Genomic DNA, 19,216 nt, shown 5'->3' with positions numbered 1-19,216 from the left:
TGTGACGGTCCTTAAATTTCTGAAGACTATTATGGCTTTTGTAGCTAAGCGTGTCCAGATACTTTAACCATTTTCATACAGCTAGGTTTCCAGACCCCTCACCATTCTGGCAGCCTTTCTCTGAACTTGCTCCAACTTGTCACTATCCTTTATGAATGTTGGTGCCCAGAACTGGACACACTAGTCCAAATGAGGTCAGACTAGGGCAGAATAGAACGTAACAATTACTTCCTGTGATCTGGACTAAATGCTTCTGTTAATGCATCCTAAGGTAGCATTTGCCTTTTTAGCAGCTGTGCTGTATTGCTGGCCCACGTGTAATGTCTGGTCAGTGAGGACACCCAGATTCTTTGTATATGTACTGCCACCAAACCAGGTCTTTCTTCCTCCCATTACTTATGCCTTTCATTTTTCTTATCCAGAGGCAGAACTTTACATTTCTCCCAGTTAAATTCCATCTTATACATTTCTGGCTACTACTGAAACCTGTCTAGATCTTTTTCAATCTTTTCTAAAGTATTAGCTGCTTCTCCTACTTTTGGGTCATCTGCAGACTTTATTTGCAACAAACACATGGTGTTGCTGTTGTTGTTCAGTCATTAAGTCGTGCCCGACTCTTTGTGACCCCATGAACCATATCATGCCAGGCCTTCCTGTCCTTCACTGCCTCCCAGAGTTTGCTCAATTTCATGTTCATTGCTTTGGTGATGCTATCTAGCCATCTCATCCTTTGCCGTCCCCTTCTCCTTTTGCCTTCAATCTTTCCCAGCATCAGGGTCTTTTCCAAAGAGTCCTCTTTTCGCATTAGGTGGCCAAAGTATCTGTGCTTGAGCTTCAGTATCAATCCTTCCAATGAGCAGTCAGGGTTGATTTCCTTTAGGATTGACTGGTTTGGCCTTCTAGCAGTCCAAGGGACTCCTAAGAGTCTTCTCCAGCACCACAGTTCAAAGGCATCAATTCTTTGGCGCTCAACCTTCTCAGCCTCAACTCTCACAGCCGTACATTACTACTGGAAAAACCATAGCTTTGATTATGTGGATCTTTGTCAGCAAGGTGATGTCTCTGCTTTTTAATATGCTGTCCAGGTTTGCCATAGCTTTCCTCCCAAGGAGCGTCTTTTAATTTCATGGCTGCAGTCTCTGTCTGCAATGATCTTGGAGCCCAGATAAATAAAGTCTGTGACTGCTTCCATTTCTACCCCTTCTGTTTGCCAGGAATTGATGGGTCCAGATGCCATGATCTTAGTTTTTTTAATGTTGAGTTTCAAGCCAGCTTTTGCACTCTCCTCTTTCACCCTCATCAAGAGGCTCTTTAGTTCTTCTTCACTTTCTGCCATTAGGGTGGTACCATCTGCATATCTGAGGTTGCTGATATTTCTCCCTGCAATCTTAATTCCAGTTTGTGATTCTTCCAACCCGACATTTCTCATGATGTACTCTGCATATATGTTAAATAAGCAGGGTGACAATATACAGCCTTGTTGTACTCCTTTCCCTATTTTGAACCAATCGGTTGTTCCATGACCAGTTCTAACTGTTGCTTCTTGGCCCGCATACAGATTTCTCAGGAGACAGTGGTACCCCCATCTCTTTAACACATGGTAGTGCCTGTTAACTACCATGCCTATCCAAATTCTCACAAACATGCTGCTTGAAGACCTGGCTTGGTACACATATTCAGTTGGCAAATCTACAGTTTCTTGGGTTTTCCTCTTTTTGAAGTTGGATATGACGTTTGCTGTTCTCCAGTGTTCTGGGACTTTGCCAGTCCCCCAGGAGTTCTCAAAGACTATCAAGAGTGGTTCTCTGATCATTTCCACTAGTTCCTTTAGCAATGTTGGATGTAATCCATCTGGCCTTGGAGACTTGAATTTGTTTAAATTAACTTAGTTCTCTCTCACTCTGTCCTTGTCTATCCTAAGCTGCTGCTCCTTCCCCCAGTGGCAGAACAATGACCAGCTAGGGCTCCATTTCCCTTCTGAGAGATGAGAAACACAAAACAGGAGTTTTGACTTCTCACCATTAACCATGATCAGTTCACCACTTTCTCCTTGCAATGGATCTGCATTTTCTTCCTTTTTTTTTTTTTGTTTCTAATGTACCTAAAGAACCCTTTCTTGTTTTTGGTATCACAAGTTTCTGCTTATTCTGAGCTTTAGTCTTTCTGACATAGTTTTTGCAATCCATAGTTCCAGAGGTTTCTGGAACCACCTTGTATTCTTCTTTGATTATGTGTTCCTCCTTCCATTTCCTGTACATGTCCCTTTTTCTCTTCAATATTTTAGAGAGTTCTGCATAAATCCATGCTGGCCTCTTTAGATTTCTCCCAATTTTCTTTCTTATAGAAATTATTTACAACTGTTTCTTCAGTATCCTGTTTCACAGGATTTCCCATCCTTCCTGGATACTTTTCTCTTTCAGAATTTCAAGCCAATGAAACTAATCTCTCCTCCCTCAGAGCTCATCAAAGTCTGCTATTCATCAGTATGCAGGTCTGACTCAGTACTTTTTCTTCTGGATATCACAATTCAAAGATAACATGATCATTTCCCCCAGGGCATCTGTCACCTTCGTTTCTTCAACCAATTCCTCCTTCTTGGTGAGGGTTAGGTCCAGGATAGCAGATCCTCTTGTGCTTTTTATCACCTTCTGACAAATGAAGTAGTCAACAGTAAAAAACAGGATTTTGTTTTACTTCTGACTATCAGCACAGTTAGATTCCCAGCAGAAGTCAAGATAATTGAAATTCCTTGTTCTCTGACACAGAAAGGCCTTATCCATATATCCTGCTTGCCCACGCAGTGTGTAATAAACTCCCATGTACACTCTCAGCAAATGTGTGCCTGATTGAAGGGAAGAACTGTGATATTTGGGTAAGAGGCCACATTTGTGTTAGAGTTTGGATGTGACATGAACCTCAAAGGAATTTCTTGTTGAGAAGTGTCCTGGCTCACAAATGAGAGAACTGACTGCAACAAACCAGTTTAATAAATGCCTGCCTATGCTTTGTGACCTTTCATCAAAAAAAAAAAAAAGCCATTTATATGCATTAGAGGGTGAAAGTTTGTTCCCACAATGCTGTCTTTTTTGAAATGGAGTTTTTGGGGCCAGAAGTCTGAATGTTAGGTGCCTCTGATAGGAGGACTAAATAAAATTTAACAATTAAGAAGGAAAAGAGTAAAAAACCAGTAAAGAACAATCAGCTCCAAGATGAACATGCTAAAACTATGGAGATCAAAAAGAAACAGAAGGGGGTTGGCAGGATTGTGACATGCGGGGTGGGGTGGGGTGAGGCTTCCCCCAAACATTTTGTAAGCTCTTTTCATAAAGTTCTAAATGGGGCTCAACTTCATAACCTCTGGTGTGAATCAGAGATACCCTAAAGAATGATATAAATATAGATATAGATATAAAAATCTATAAGTATTAACACATTATTTTGGATACAAATTCTGCCTCACTTAAAAGAAAAAGTTAAATAAACAAATTTTTGTTTTTACTAGTTCTGTGTGGCTAATTACTTTAAAAAACCTCGACTAGATCTAATGCGGACCATATAATCAAGGAAAATGTAAAAAGCAAACTATTTCAGAATGAATTCAATCACAAATGATTATTGCTAATAACTATATGGATATTCTGTTCCAATTATGGAAAGCTTAAGTACAAGGTTTTGATTTTGTTTTGGATTTTATTTTAAAACCAAAAGGAATCTTCTATTTACACAGGAGACCTACAGTGGGGCAAAAAAGTATTTAGTCAGCCACCGATTGTGCAAGTTCTTCCACTTAAAAGATGAGAGAGGCCTGTAATTTTCATCATAGGTATACCTCAACTATGAGAGACAAAATGGGGGAAAAAATCCAGAAAATCACATTGTCTGATTTTGAAAGAATTTATTTGCAAATCATGTGGAAAATAAGTATTTGGTCAATATCAAAAGTTCATCTCAATACTTTGTTATATATCCTTTGTTGGCAATGACAGAGGTCAAATGTTTTCTGTAAGTCTTCACAAGGTTTTCACACACTGTTGCTGGTATTTTGGCCCATTCCTCCATGCAGATCTCCTCTAGAGCAGTGATGTTTTGGGGCTGTCGCTGGGCAACATGGACTTTCAACTCCCTCCAAAGGTTTTCCATGGGGTTGAGATCTGGAGACTGGCTAGGCCACTCCAGGACCTTGAAATGCTTCTTACGAAGCCACTCCTTCATTGCCCGGGCAGTGTGTTTGGGATCATTGTCATGCTGAAAGACCCAGCCATGTTTCATCTTCAATGCCCTTGCTGATGGAAGGAGGTGTTCACTCAAAATCTCATGATACATGGCCCCATTCATTCTTTCCTTTACACGGATCAGTCGTCCTGGTCCCTTTGCAGAAAAACAGCCCCAAAGCATGATGTTTCCACCCCCATGCTTCACAATAGGTATGGTGTTCTTTGGATGCAACTCAGCATTCTCTCTCCTCCAAACACAACGAGTTGAGTTTAGACCAAAACGTTCTACTTTGGTTTCATCTGACCATATGACATTCTCCCAGTCCTCTTCTGGATCATCCAAATGCTCTCTAGCAAACTTCAGACGGGCCCGGGCATGTACTGGCTTAAGCAGGGGGACACGTCTGGCACTGCAGGATTTGAGTCCCTGGCGGCGTAGTGTGTTACTGATGGTAGCCTTTGTTACTTTGGTCCCAGCTCTCTGCAGGTCATTCACTAGGTCCCCCGTGTGGTTCTGGGATTTTTGCTCACCGTTCTTGTGATCATTTTGACCCCACGGGGTGAGATCTTGCATGGAGCCCCAGATCGAGGGAGATTATCAGTGGTCTTGTATGTCTTCCATTTTCTAATTATTGCTCCCACAGTTGATTTCTTCACACCAAGCTGCTTGCCTATTGCAGATTCAGTCTTCCCAGCCTGATGCAGGTCTACAATTTTGTTTCTGGTGTCCTTCGACAGCTCTTTGGTCTTGGCCATAGTGGAGTTTGGAGTGTGACTGTTTGAGGTTGTGGACAGGTGTCTTTTATACTGATAACAAGATCAAACAGGGGCCATTACTACAGGTAACGAGTGGAGGACAGAGGAGCCTCTTAAAGAAGTAGTTACAGGTCTGTGAGAGCCAGACATCTTGCTTGTTTGTAGGTGACCAAATACTTATTTTCTACCATGATTTGCAAATAAATTCTTTAAAAATCAGACAATGTGATTTTCTGGATTTTTTTTCTCATTTTGTCTCTCATAGTTGAGGTATACCTATGATGAAAATTACAGGCCTCTCTCATCTTTTTAAGTGGGAGAACTTGCACAATTGGTGGCTGACTAAATACTTTTTTGCCCCACTGTAATCCACCTTTACTCCATTCACAGCAGAGAGTTCAACACATTTTTTCAAAAGTGGTAATAAAAACATCAGAGGTTAAAGTGTACAAGCCAAGATGAATTTCATAAAATTACAGATGCATCAGCTGAGCTTTTGCAGCCCAAATTAGCCAATGATGTGGCCTTAATTATGAACTATAGCATGCTGTCTAGCTGGCTGAAACCAAGCCCAAAATCAAAGGGAAGGATTAAAAAGGAAAAAGGAAAAAGAACCAGTCAAGAATCCTTTTGCTGGACATGCTAAATGCACGAGCATCCAAGTTCGGCAGTGGTGCAGGCCTGGTTCAGTGTCAGCCCAGTACAAACTATTCTGTATGCTAACCTATGTTTTGTGCACATTTCATATGAAGATGCAATATGCAGGGTTCTTTGTAAGGAGAAAAGCTGTCTCTTTTTTAAATCAATGAATAGACGTAATGGGCAGAACAAATAACCTTGCAGAACAGGAAGAAGAGCTGCAATCAAGACAACAATCAGATAAAAGAAATCTGAGTCTGGGCCAGAACTGTAACTAGAGAAAGTTTCTCAGACAAGACCCTCCCTAGTTCTCACAAAGATAAAGGGAGGGAGGGAGTGCATTCAGACTTGCAAGCTTCTGTCACAATAGGTCTATAATAAAAGTGATATTGGCCTGCATGACTTTGGTTTCCTAGACTTGAAGGGGTGACAACAGGCCATGGAAAGGTGAGAGGGGACAAGTTACCTGGCCATGTCCCATACTTGAAGAGGCAGTCAGAGCCTGCTGAAGAGCCTGCTTCTTTGTCAGGGAGCACTGCTGGTGAGGCGAAGTCTGCCAATCCATGCTGAGCAGATATTCAAGAATATCAGAGTGACCTCTTAAAGCACTATGAACCAAAGCACACTGTCCTTTTTTGTCCAAGTGATCAATCTATTTTAAAGGGAGAAGGAAAGAGACTATCAAGAAAAATAATAATCAAGGTAATAATCCAGCTAAGAGTACATCCCACCAGGAGAAGGTCCCTGAGGCCTTTAGGACTGTGTTTTTGACAGCTCCACAAATTACAGAACAACTCTTATTTTATTATACTCTTATTTTATTATAAGACCATTTTTTAGAATTCTTAGAAGGCCTGATAATATGTTTCAAACAATATGATTTTTCCCCTTTTCCAAATGGCTTCAATGTAGTAACTAGGTTAGTTATAAACTGAATACTGTAGTGCTCTCTAGCGTACTTTTCAGCCACAGAAGGTTGGCCAAGGGACACACAAAAGACAAAAATCCTATCACAGGATTTCTCGGCAACTTACCAGTCACCAAACATGACAGCGTATCAAGAATTATTTACTAGTCAGTGTTTCTTTCATAGTATCAACAATGCGAAATGGTATGTGGTAGCTCAAAGCAAATTAACAATAATATAATTTCTTGACTATACTCTCATGCTTTAGGAAATTTAGAGAAAGCAGAAGAAAAAGCAATCATAACAGCACTATAAAATGACACTTCGTCGGTGAGAGAGGCAACTGGTTAATTTGTAATCATTCCTCCTGACCCACAAGAACCATGCAGAAAAGTTATGAGATCAAAGCTATGGCAAGCTCAAGATCTCACTTTTGCCAAATAGACAAAAATAGCATTGTGGTGTCATGCTGTAAACTCCATCCCTTTGGGGCATGCTTGCAATGTCAAAGCACATAGAAAAAGATGCTGCTCTTGTCGGCCTGACCCTTCTTTCCCTCCGTAGAGGCCTCTGGATCAGGCTGATTTTGTAGCATGTGTAAGTACATGTCAGTATTCTACCTCTCAAATCCCTGGAAGGCACAAGCTTCTTCTAATAATCTTACAGCTGTGACAGTACATATTTTAAGTTGAGCTCTTTCCTCCTTTCACTTCTTTTTCTTCTTCTGCAAAGCATCTACCCTCCCTCAAGGATTCTGTTAATGTTTCCATTTATTTAATTACTTATATACCATTTTAGCCATTTCTTGGTACATAATTCTGAAATAATACAAATACTTATCACCAACTCTAAAATACACTTGTGTTAGAAAAGTAGAGCCATGTGTAATCAGGCCATGTATAGGGCCACGTGTAGTCACATAAAGTGGCCTTTAACTTAATTTTCTCCAAGCGATTTTGCATAAACCTGAGAAGGACATCAGCCCCATAGTTACTGCTTTGTACAGAAATTTCACATTTGCTTGACAGAGTGCATGTCCTGATGGAGCACAGCCTGCCTTACATCAACAACACTGCTACAACTCCAAACATGCAAAGTCTCTCGTGAAACTTACCTTTGCTCCTCTTTTGCTGAGAAGTGAAACTATGTGCATATGGCCTGCAGCTGCTGCACAGCACAGTGAAGTCATCCCATTTTCAGATGCTCCATCAATCAAAGCCCCAAATTCTAGGAGGAGGAGGACCATTTCTTCATGCCCAAGATGAGACTGCACACACAATATTGGGGCATTGTTGAGGACTTCTGTCCTGTAATTTATATTTGCACCACCTAGAATCAGCAGACGACTCACCTAGGTTTAAAAAAAATTAAGTCACCATCTCATTGTGATAATATTTTTGAAGTATTCTATCTGAGTGTTAAAGCATGAAACTGATTCAGGGCACCTGAAGGATCATTCCTGCATTCCACTAATAAAATATATATTAGTAGTTCATTAATGTATGGTCTGAGACTAAATAAACATTAAAACATATACAATTAAAGTGCATATATAAAAATGACAGCCAAAACCAATCAAAACTGTAAGGAAGGTACCAACCAATTTCTATAAGCTAAAGCTTCAAGTAGACATTTCACCTTGATACTTGATAAAAGTCACTTAAAAGGAAAGCGGTGATCTCCTTGTTGTGAGGAATAAAATGTGTGAGTTCCTCCTCCTGGTTTATAAGATGAGGACACTATGCAAGGCCTATTTTTTTCTTCCCAAGCTTTTTCCAAAAACCCTCTCAAGAGGGACAAGGAAGAATTATGCAAACTCAGGTGGCAGGATTTTGCATGAGCAAAGGAATAAGACTGGTTATGTAAACTGTCTTCTGTTTATACAAGGGCAGACAGCCCTATGTGTTTGCATTATTACACTTATGGGTCATAATTATAGGCTGCTGTGCCTGAAATTATTCACTTTACAAGTACAGTATCTGCTTTCCAAATGACACTGTATAATCTACAGCAACTGATTTTTTTTTGTGCCTAGAGTACTCAGCATAAGGTTTAACACAATCTATACATATTATAGCATTTCATGTACAACAGAACCAGACAGAATGATGCTCCCCCAATACATTTTAATAATATCTTAAAGTAATATTTATCTGTGACTGCTGTAGTCACACACTTTAATCTAGTTGAGTCAGTATGATTTTTCTACTCAAACATTGCTCTGGAGTAAGCTAATAAACATTAGTATGGCAATACATTGGCAATTCATTCAGTATAACTGCTGCCATATTACCACAAATTTAGAATCCCACAGGTTAAAGTTCCTTAATACTAATAAAGTTCAGCTGCACTGAATTCTATGGATCACTTTTAAACAATTACTTTAATTCTTAAAATTATAAGGACTACACACACACACACACACACACACAAGCATACACAGAATCATCTCTAGTCCTCTAATGCTAGTGTATCAGGCCAAATGACAGTAATGAGGAAATTGAATGTGATTAATCTGAAGTATGATTATATTCAATGGAATCCCAATTAGTTGGGACTAACTTCAGCTGGTTCAGTACAGATGACTTTTTTGATGTAAATTGATGTAAATGAAGAATCAATTTACTCAAGTTATAAAAGGCATTAAAATCTCGTTTTGAGAGCTGCTTAACAAATATGTGTGCTGGAGAATTTTGAAAATTTGGCCTCCTTAACTTGTCTAGCCTTAATATTTGTAGAACTTCACCTAGCTTTCTTCCACTGAAGTTTTTTTTCCTGAGATGGGGATTTTTTTCAATTAATTCTGCAAATGGACAAGGGGCAGCAAATGCAGATAGCCAAGTATCTCCCCAGAATCTGCACACTTTTCAAAAACAACCTCAACTGAGCAGGAGTTGGGCGCAATGGCTAAAGGGCACCTTCCAACTTTATGATTCTAAAACATACAGAATGTTCAAGCAGAGAGTTTCTTCACGCTGGAACAAATTCCCATTACAGTTAAGCCTACTATTATTTCCAACTTCTAACATGTTTTTTTTTGTTTTTTAAGAAAGAAGATGCTTTCCCCCAAATAACAACCTACCAGGCCTTTTTTCAAAGAGCCCCTCACTGCATGGAATTGCTTTTTTAAAAAAAAATCAGAATAATGCAAATTGGAAACATAACCAATAGTTTATTTCTTACCTTGACGTTCGGCGTGTAGAGATTTCTCAAAGACGCAAGTGCCGCTGACAAACTATCAGTGCTATAGCCAATCCACAGGGCTTGAAGATGACTGGAAGAGATGCCGGTTTTTCTACTGAGTCCCTGCAAGACACAACAAACAGCGACGATAACAAAAATTGAAACAACTGAATTGGAGGGGGAAAAAAATTACAGAATGAAGGCTTCAATGTTCCTTGATATTAAAAAAAAAAGAAAAAAAACCTCATGGACTAAATTCTCATAGTTCAGGGTGGTTATCATAGTTGCTTGTTATGCATAAAAGATATATTTCATCTGCATAATTTTCTAAAGTAAGTGTGGCCACTTCGCAGCCTAAGGGCCTTGGAAGTTGCCCCTGCTGACTGACGAAGGTCCCTTGTGCCACTGCGTGGTTGCAGCTGCCCACAAATATTGCAGCAGGCAGCGGGGCTCTCTCCCTCCTTGCTCAAAGGAAAAGAGAAGCTTTACTGTCTCTTCTTTCTGCCCCATAAATAAAGAAAGCAAGAATATGATGGGTGGAGGCTCTATGTGTCTTTACTTGCCCAGGAGGGAAATGGATGTGTAACTACTGTATACACGCTTGCACAGATATTGATGCAGTTCTGGAACAAAAAGTCAATTTTAAAGGTCCCTGAACAAATACAGACCTGGTTCTGTACTGGAGTGGTCTGTCCCTGCATCCAGAGATTTTGCCAACTGTTGCCCTAGTCCCAATATCCCTTTCTGGGACAAAGTGGTTGAGAGAATGCTATGGGTGTAGCTCTAGGCTTTGCTAGAGGCCCCCAATTATCTCAACCTTTTTCAACTTGAGTTTCAGCCTGGGTTTGGGAAAAAATTATCCATCCATCCATCCATCCATCCATCCATCCATCCATCCATCCATCCAATTTATAAAGCTGCCAATCTCACAGTTGTGATTCTGGGCAGCTTACAATTAAAACAAACAATAACAAAAAAACCAAAAAATAAAACAACCATACAAACAATACAAATGTTAAAAACAATTAAAACAATTAAAAAGCATACAGTACAACTATTGTCATCGTGTCAGATAAGCCAGGAGAAAGGAAGTGCAACTTTGGAGCTTTTTGAGATTGTCCACTACGATACCCTCTTATACTGTCTTGAGAAATTTACGGCTATGAACCCTGCAGCTACAGGGGTAGTATTCGATGATTATACCTCAGGACTTTGAGTTACTGGCATGATTTTGATCCCATTGGCATTTAGCATCAATATAAAGCCCTGGAGATGATCATTAGGCATTTTGGAGCTGGGTGTCATCAATGTGAGTCAGCAGAGGTTACAGATGTTACTGGATCTGCAACCAGCATCTGGATGCTGTGATGGGATGGAGTCGTTTCAACGAGATGAATGACAAATTTGATATATAAATACATAAATAAAAAATAAATAAACTGAGACTGAATCTTGACAAGACAGATACTTTGTTGATGGATATTTCCTGGGTATTGGAATTGGGATGTTTCCCTGTTCAATGGATTTCATTCTCTCAGAACAGGCATGTGATTTGGGAGCATTCCTAGAGTGATCAAGAACATGGGAGGCCTATGAATAGCCAGAAACACCTATTGCTAACTTTGGCTGGTATTCCAGCTATACTCTTCTTGGACAGGAACAGCTTAACTATTAATATTTAGGCACTGATAAATTTACATTTAGATTATTTTAATGCACATTTGACGGGACTACCCTTGCAGTTGACTTGAAAAGGGGAGCTTGGTTAGAATGCAGGTAACTCAGTTGGGTGTCTGGCTGTGTCAATGTTATACCTCTGTTGAAGAAACTGCCCTGGTTGCCAATTATATGCTGAGCTAGATTCAAAGCCTTGAACAACCTGAGATCAGGATAGCTATAGCACCTTTGTTGCTATAACCTGATCCTACCATTGAGATCATCAGGGGAGGTCTTAATGCACGTGCCCAGAACCACAGAGTACTGTCTTATGGTCATCTGTTGGCAGACGTTCTCTCTTTTGCCTCCATTCTGGAATGCTCAAATCACTGAAATTTCCAGGGCACCTAATACTACATCTTATAGATGCCCTTGAAGATCTCCATCTTAAACCAGGCCTTCTCTATTTGAATGTTCAATTAATGGCTTTTGTTTTTGTATTTGTTTCTCTTTCCCCATTTTTTACTTTTTAGTTGGTATTTTATGTTTTGTAAACTGTTCTGGCATGTTTTTGTATATGAAGCAAGGTAACAACATATTATTATGGTTGGTCGTATAGTCAGCCAGATATTTAGATTGGATTTGGCATTTTTATCCACCTATCGTGTCCTTCCCAAGGACCTGGGATAGGCAGATGTTGTTGTTTGATGGTGTTAAAGGTACTGTCACAGGATATAAGCTGTTCCAAATAAAATATATTATTATTATTATTATTATTATTATTATTGATATTATTATCATCTCTGGATGGAAGAAAAGAAACAAGGGACATGAATGTATTGTGACAGAAATATTTAACGAAGAATAAGACAAAAAACAGATTAAATGGCAGAATAAAATGTGTATCTTACCTTAAAAATATGAGCTTTAAGAATGTGATGCCCGAGTTCCATTGTTTGCTGACGGTTAAGTTTTCCTTCCTGACGTGAAAACAGGAATGCAAGGAGAGCATGTCCATTCCTAAGTGCAATGATAAAAAGGATGGAGACAAATTTAAACAGGTTCCTAACCAGTCCCCTCAGAATATGTCCCCTTAACTGACAGATTTTCATTCTTTCTCTGGTCTGCATAAAGTTTAAATATCAAGATGTATTAAACTTAGAAGGTCAAAAACTACTATTACTACATTATTCTGAAACTATACTAGTTCTTTTTATGGAGAAAATGTATGCTATTTGTAATACATTTTAACCAAAGTAAGTCATTAGAGGTAAACTTTTGTCCTATGAAGTATATCATATACAACATATTTCATTAAAAGGGAGTGGGTGCTATGACAAATACAAGGTTTACAAAGTTGTGCAAAGCTGCACTGTCACTTCCTGGCACAATTTTCATACAGTAAGCAGATATACAAACAAACATTTTCTTTCCCTCCATCCATATAAAAAATATAACAATTTAACTATGGTAACGTACACTGGATCTTCAAAAAATGCTGACTTCTAATGTATTTCAACGGATTAAATTTTTATGCAGCCAGGAGATATAAAAGCAACAAAAAGATAAAGTCTCCTATTTGAGCTCAACTCTTGGTGACCTCATGGATGTATCTATATTATATTCTTCAAACAATATAGAAGATCCAGTGTTTTTTTTTCTATTTCTCAGTCTAGCCTTAGAATTTCCTCCCAGTGAAGGACTAACCAGATTAGTTTTTCAAGATGAATAAGAATTATTAAGTAATACAATGTAATTATATAACGTCACTGCAGTGATAGCACTGGGGAAAGCAACGTTTTGGTGGCAATGGACACACTTAACATTTTGTGAGGTGGTGAGGGCTGCAAAATGGATGAGACCATTTCACACATACAGCACAATGGGATGGGGGTGAGAGATTTTAGTAATCTTTCTAAGTTAACTGTGCCTATCTAAGGTCTTATGTACTTTTTTCCCTTGTTCTCCAAAACAGAAGGAAATTGTGTCTTCAGTTTTTGGGAATCACAATCAGACAGGCTTCCTGGACCACAAGAAGATAACTCTGGGCTTATTGCAGACTTGGGGTTGCAAGTTGCCCACCCCTGGCCTAGTACAATCTCTGCCTTTCACCAAAGTTATTGGGATAAATGCTTCTTTGTGCTGAACTCAAAGATACCTAGAAGAAAGCTACCTTACTGATATTTAAAGACTTTCACACGTGTAACAGAACTTTTGTTATTTTCTTTTGAAAAATAATCTCCCTCCAAGTCACATCACATTGTTTTTAAAATACGCCTGCATATTTAAAAACACATGCCTTACTGTGTGTAATTTTTGTTGCATGAAAACACATCTGAAGCTCTGCTCAATCCTCAGTCAGTGCTATGGTTGTGTAGTTAACAAAGCTTCCAAGGATCACCAAGCTCAGCACTAAATCCCCAATTTTGCATACTGAAATGCTCTGAGCTAGGAAAGAGGATGGTAACTGCTGCAGCAGCACCAGGACCAGCATGCAAATGATACATCTGCTTAGCAAAATAGTCCTGATGAAGTATATTTCTCCAGGAGCCAACATGCTCATTCATTCTCCTTCATTAAATTTTGAACCGCTTCTAATTTTAGAGCATCAAGCAGCACAAGTCCATAAATCTCAGAGAGCTGAACTTTTTTCCAAATTATATGAATGTCACTGTAGACATCAATAATTCCACCACAGACCATACCCAAATTTATTTACAGGATTCACAAATGACAAGTGGGGCGGAAAAAGAAATAGTCATCAATGCCCCAAATTCAAAAACTTAACAGCTTCCCCCAATGAGTTCCCTTCTACCATACTATTCTGTCTGTTGAAGTGTCTATAATCTCTGCAAACCTGAGAAAGTCTTGTCTGATAGTATGAGAGGATATGTTGGTAAAGGATTTTTAGTGTTGGACAGTCACACTGACTAGCATTATAGCAGATAAGAATGTCATCCTTCCTGTTACTAAGTTTTAAAATGTAGAACCTAACCATTCATCCTTAACAAAAGTAGTACACTCTACTCTTGGATGTGCAGGCTTCTCCTGAGTTTTTATTTTTCAAATTCATGTATGCCTCATCCAACCTAAAGTGTACAATATTATGGCTCTTAAAGCATTTTTCTTTTAGAAAGCACATGGTTAATATCATTTTTTCTCTTACATACTGTAATAAAAGAACTATCAACAGCCATTAGTACCTATTATATTTTACCTTGGTTCACATAAAAAGTCAGTATTTTCACCATCTGCTCTCCAAACAAGCCACTCTCTGAAGGAAGGATGGCAGAACATCCGTGTTTTGTCACGTCTTTTTATCAGAAAGCCTGAAAGAGCCTCCATCCTCTGCGAGAACTCTTCCCACTCCTGTTCACCATGGATCTGGCCAGCATTAATTGCTTGGAAGATCTGGTCATCTGTCATTGGGTGAAGTGAGGCTAGAGCCACATTCAGCACTGGCAGAGCTCTTTCAAATGCCGAATTTGTCATGAATTTCATATTGCACTGAAGCAAATAAAGCTCAGAAAGAGATACTGGAACTACTTTGTAACTTGCACTTTTAATCACTAGATGACCCTTCTGGAAGAGATCTAGTGTCAATTTCAAATAGAGGTAAGATCCCATGCTTCTCACAATCAAGTGGTTGCTCACTTTTCCAATAGTCATGGCATCAACTTTTCCATTGAGGGAAATATTGTTTATGATGTCCTGGCTGGCATTGATCCTGTATTGAATATACGCATTTAAATCAGACTGTATTTCTTTATTGTCAGAAAAGTCATCCAGGGAGATTGTGAAGAAAGGATGCGAGCTGGTTATTTCCTGCATGAAGGAAGGAAGGAAGGAAGGAAGGAAGGAAGGAAGGAAGGAAGGAAGGAAGGAAGGAAGGAAGGAAGGAAGGAAGGAAGGAAGGAAGGAAGGAAGGAAGGGGGTGGGGGAGGAAGAAAGACAGACAGACTTTATAGCACTTTGTAAACTTCATTATTATATCAATTGATTTTAAAACCATGTTAAATTAAAGATGGTGAAAGTTGTTTGAGTGAGAACCAGAAAGAAGCCCTAGCACAAGTGTATATTTATTGAATTAACAGGTAACTATTTGGCCTAACAATACCTTAATTCATTTCCTATCAAAATTCCTATATAGATAATTGTATAGCTGAACACAGGAGCAAATATAGATTCCTTACACACATAAAACCAGCACATCAACACATTTGTTCTAGATTGCACAAATGTTTTTATATAAAAAAAATCACTATCTTTTACTTGTACTCTGAAATGGTACTCTTTGATGCAGGTCAAATTTAATGGTTATTAAACTTGACAATGGTTGACCATGACGCTGTTCTTGTGACCATACAAGAGTTTCTTAAAAGCTAAAGGCCCAATTCAGAGCAAGAAGGGGACATGCAAAACAACGAGACATCTTATATCCATGAAAAAGCTGCCCCCGTATGCTTTAATAGGGATCAGTCACATGACTTTCTCTGTTCTAACAATTTTCCTGGCTAGGCTCCTTCTGTGGTCAAGATTAGGAAGTGAATCATGTTCTGAACTGATCCCTAGCACTCTTCAGTTCAGGGATTCAGAATCCATATCTTGAAATCAGACTGTATTGGAGAAAAGGAATTTAAAACAAAACTTTGAAAGCCCAGATATTCCATAACAGAACAGAAAATGAAAACAACAGAAATTCTAGCAAAAGGACCTATGTGATGTATTACCAAAAGATTTGCGCCAGGTCACTGAAACTGCATCAGAGTGCTACACTGCTCCTCAACTGTCAAGTTTTAGATTTCAGTAAGCATCAATGTGTGTCAAAACCAATTCGCAGTGGCACTGGTGAGGAGCAACAACTCTTACAAGACAATAAAAACACTTGAACACAAATATTACAGATCCACAACAAATACATTATGACCTTTTATACGAGCCTCCATTGTACATAAACAATGATGATGGCCATTCCTGGGTATGTGTGGTTTGTAACAGCAGCAACTGTCAAAGACTTCAGATTAGTCCTACCAAGTAAAATTTAAAGGAGTCTTTTCTGCTCCAAGAGTGCAATGCTATTATCAGATTAAAAACTATACCAGCCTTTGCTTAAAAATTACCTGGAAGTTTGTTCTTACAGTCACAATCAGTTTTAGCCAGGGAGGAAATTTAGAAATAATATTTGTGATGAATGAAGAAACTGTATCCCCATAATCAGGTTTGTGAAATTCAGCTTCATTTAAGCCATCTATCAAAATGATGCATTCTTCTTCTGAAATTTTCTGTTCTGAAGGACATGATTGTGAAAAAGCAAAACAGGTAAGAACATTTATTAGTATATTGTAGCAATATGATTTCTGGTTAGAAAAACAGGTACCAATGTGCCTCAAATTTTATATATGGAGCACAGGACAAAGCAAATAATAAGAAGGTATTTCCTCTTGGTACAAATTGGCCTACTAATTTAAAAATAAAAAGTATATTTTTACCTATTTTCTAAGAAACCTACAGTGAAAATTCCTTTACTAAAAAGTGGCATAGCTAAATGTTATTTTATTGTCTGTAAAGGAGACTTTACTCTTTCTAGTATCTCAGATCAACCTGTTCAAATTTTTTCAATGAACATACTATTCTGAAGTTAAAAGAGCTATCCACAAATGTTCTCTCTTAATAAGGCAGGTAGTTTAAAAAGTAGATTCTTTCTTAAAAATAGGTATTTTAATTTTAAAAGGAAAAAGCAACTGTCCCATTCCAACAGTTTCCCAGAAGTGCTCCTGCACTCTGAAGATGCCGGTCACAGGTGCTGGCAAAACGTTAGGAAACAAAACTTCAAGAACACGGCCACACAGCCCGGAAGACCCACACCAGCCATCGTGTTCATAAATACTTTTAAATAACCAGTTAAAATGCTTTTTAAAAGAAATGGTCCTTTGCATGCTAATAGAAATACTAAAATAGTTCACTCGTGCAAAATGTTACATTTGGCAATAGTACTAATATGAAAACTGACAACAGATCCAAGCTATTTATTGATTAGAAAGGAAGACAACATGCTTTTAATGTACTTTCATTCTCTGAAAAAGTAGCTCCTAGTTGTCCAAATATTTATAATGCATCCATTTTAGAACATTATTTCTTATGCAGCAACATAGTCCATCAACATATTGGAGAAAATCCTCAAGGTGTGATTTCTTTGCTATTCTGTTCTCCTATTTACAAACACTATTAAATATATATTTTAAGCACACACTATCCTAAATTATAACCTACAGCAACTCTTTGTATAGAAGGATGTAACTAATTGTAACAACATGACTAGTATGCCCTTTAAAAAAAAAAGGTACAAATATCAACATAAAATCATGGTGATATAAATTTTGGAATTCATTAAAATGGTGAATGAGAATAAAAAAAGCAACACAGAACTGAGTAGCTTCAGGCCTTCTTGAAGGAACCAAAACATCCCATTTTGAATTTATTCACTGGATTACAGACAAAAGACAGAACAAATACTGTATTACATGGTCATTTTAGAATCTTAAGAAAACAGAGAAGATTATCAAGGATGAGCAACCACCAAAAGAAAAAAAAGTGATGAGCAGTTTATCTATCCTCTTAGATATTCCACCAAAAAGTGGCAGTCCAGGGTGAAACTTGCTTCAAATTCTACCTAACAGATGTACTTCAATGAAGAGATACCAGTTGCATTTCATTTTATCTAGATAGCAGCAATACTGCTGAAAGTACAATGGTCACAGTGTTTCTAGCTGATGGGACCAACACCTGCATGGCATCCACTGCTGAGGTTCCATTTTGCAAATGGATGCGCAGTCCCTCTCATGAATAATTCATGTTTCACATTACTGTATACATCAGAGGGTATGGAAGCTTTTTAGTTTTTTAGATGATAATTTATATAAAATTATAATCTAAAAAGCTATTGATGCAAATGTTCATTATTTATTTAAGACTAATGTCAAATATATCTATCCATATCTATATGATTCCCCCCTCTCTGATATACAGTCAGGTCCAGAAATATTGGGACATCGACACAATTCTAACATCTTTGGCTCTATACACCACCACAATGGATTTGGAATGAAACATACACAATGTGCTCTAACTGCAGACGGTCAGCTTTAATTTGAGGGTATGTACATCCAACTCAGGTGAACGGTGTAGGAAGTACAACAGTTTGCATATGTGCCTCCCACTTGTTAAGGGACCAAAAGTAATGGGACAATTGGCTTCTCAACTGTTCCATGGCCAGGTGTGTGATATTCCCTCAGTACCCCAATTACAATGTGCAGATAAAAGGCCCAGAGTTCATTTCAAGTGTGTTATTTACATTTGGAATCTGTTGCTGTCAACTCTCAAGATGAGATCCAAAGAGCTGTCACTATCAGTGAAGCAAGCCATCATTAGGCTGAAGAAACAAAACAAACCCATCAGAGAGATAACAAGAACATTAGGCGTGGCCAAAACAACTGTTTGGAACATTCTCAAAAAGAAGAAATGCACCGGTGAGCTCAGCAACACCAAAAGACCCGGGAGACAACGGAAAACAACTGTGGTGGATGACCGAAGAATCCTTTCCCTGGTGAAGAAAACACCCTTCACAACAGTTGGCCAGATCAAGAACACTCTCCAGGAGGTAGGTGTATGTGTGTCAAAGTCAACAATCAAAAGAAGACTTCACCAGAGTGAATACAGAGGGTTCACCACAAGATGTAAACCATTGGTGAGCCTCAAAAACAGGAAGGCCAGATTAGAGTTTGCCAAACGACATCTAAAAAAGCCTTCACAGTTCTGGAACAACATCCTATAGACAGATGAGACCAAGATCAACTTGTACCAG

The 19,216-nt window shown here is 38.5% G+C and overlaps 1 protein-coding gene across 7 annotated transcripts in view; it reads right to left on the bottom strand.

Annotated features, from left to right (window-relative positions):
• The window catches only part of TANC1 (tetratricopeptide repeat, ankyrin repeat and coiled-coil containing 1), a 148,543-nt gene that overhangs the window by 21,968 nt on the left and 107,359 nt on the right, over positions 1-19,216 (bottom strand). For all 7 annotated transcript variants that reach the window (XM_088146615.1, XM_088146620.1, XM_088146619.1 and 4 more), the window contains 6 exons: positions 16,476-16,642; positions 14,573-15,180; positions 12,267-12,375; positions 9,700-9,822; positions 7,631-7,867; positions 6,076-6,261 (listed from right to left, as the gene is read on the bottom strand). In XM_088146615.1, coding sequence (XP_088002741.1) covers positions 6,076-6,261; positions 7,631-7,867; positions 9,700-9,822; positions 12,267-12,375; positions 14,573-15,180; positions 16,476-16,642 — 1,430 coding nt within the window. The remainder of the gene's footprint in view (positions 1-6,075; positions 6,262-7,630; positions 7,868-9,699; positions 9,823-12,266; positions 12,376-14,572; positions 15,181-16,475; positions 16,643-19,216) is intronic.

This window comes from Python bivittatus, unplaced genomic scaffold (genome assembly GCF_059951505.1).
Source record: "Python bivittatus isolate LINGU-HERP-01145 unplaced genomic scaffold, Pbiv_v1 ctg000480_np1212, whole genome shotgun sequence".
Taxonomy (NCBI): domain Eukaryota; kingdom Metazoa; phylum Chordata; class Lepidosauria; order Squamata; family Pythonidae; genus Python; species Python bivittatus.
Note: the sequence above shows the minus strand (reverse complement) of the source record. Positions and strands in the feature narration are given on the sequence as shown.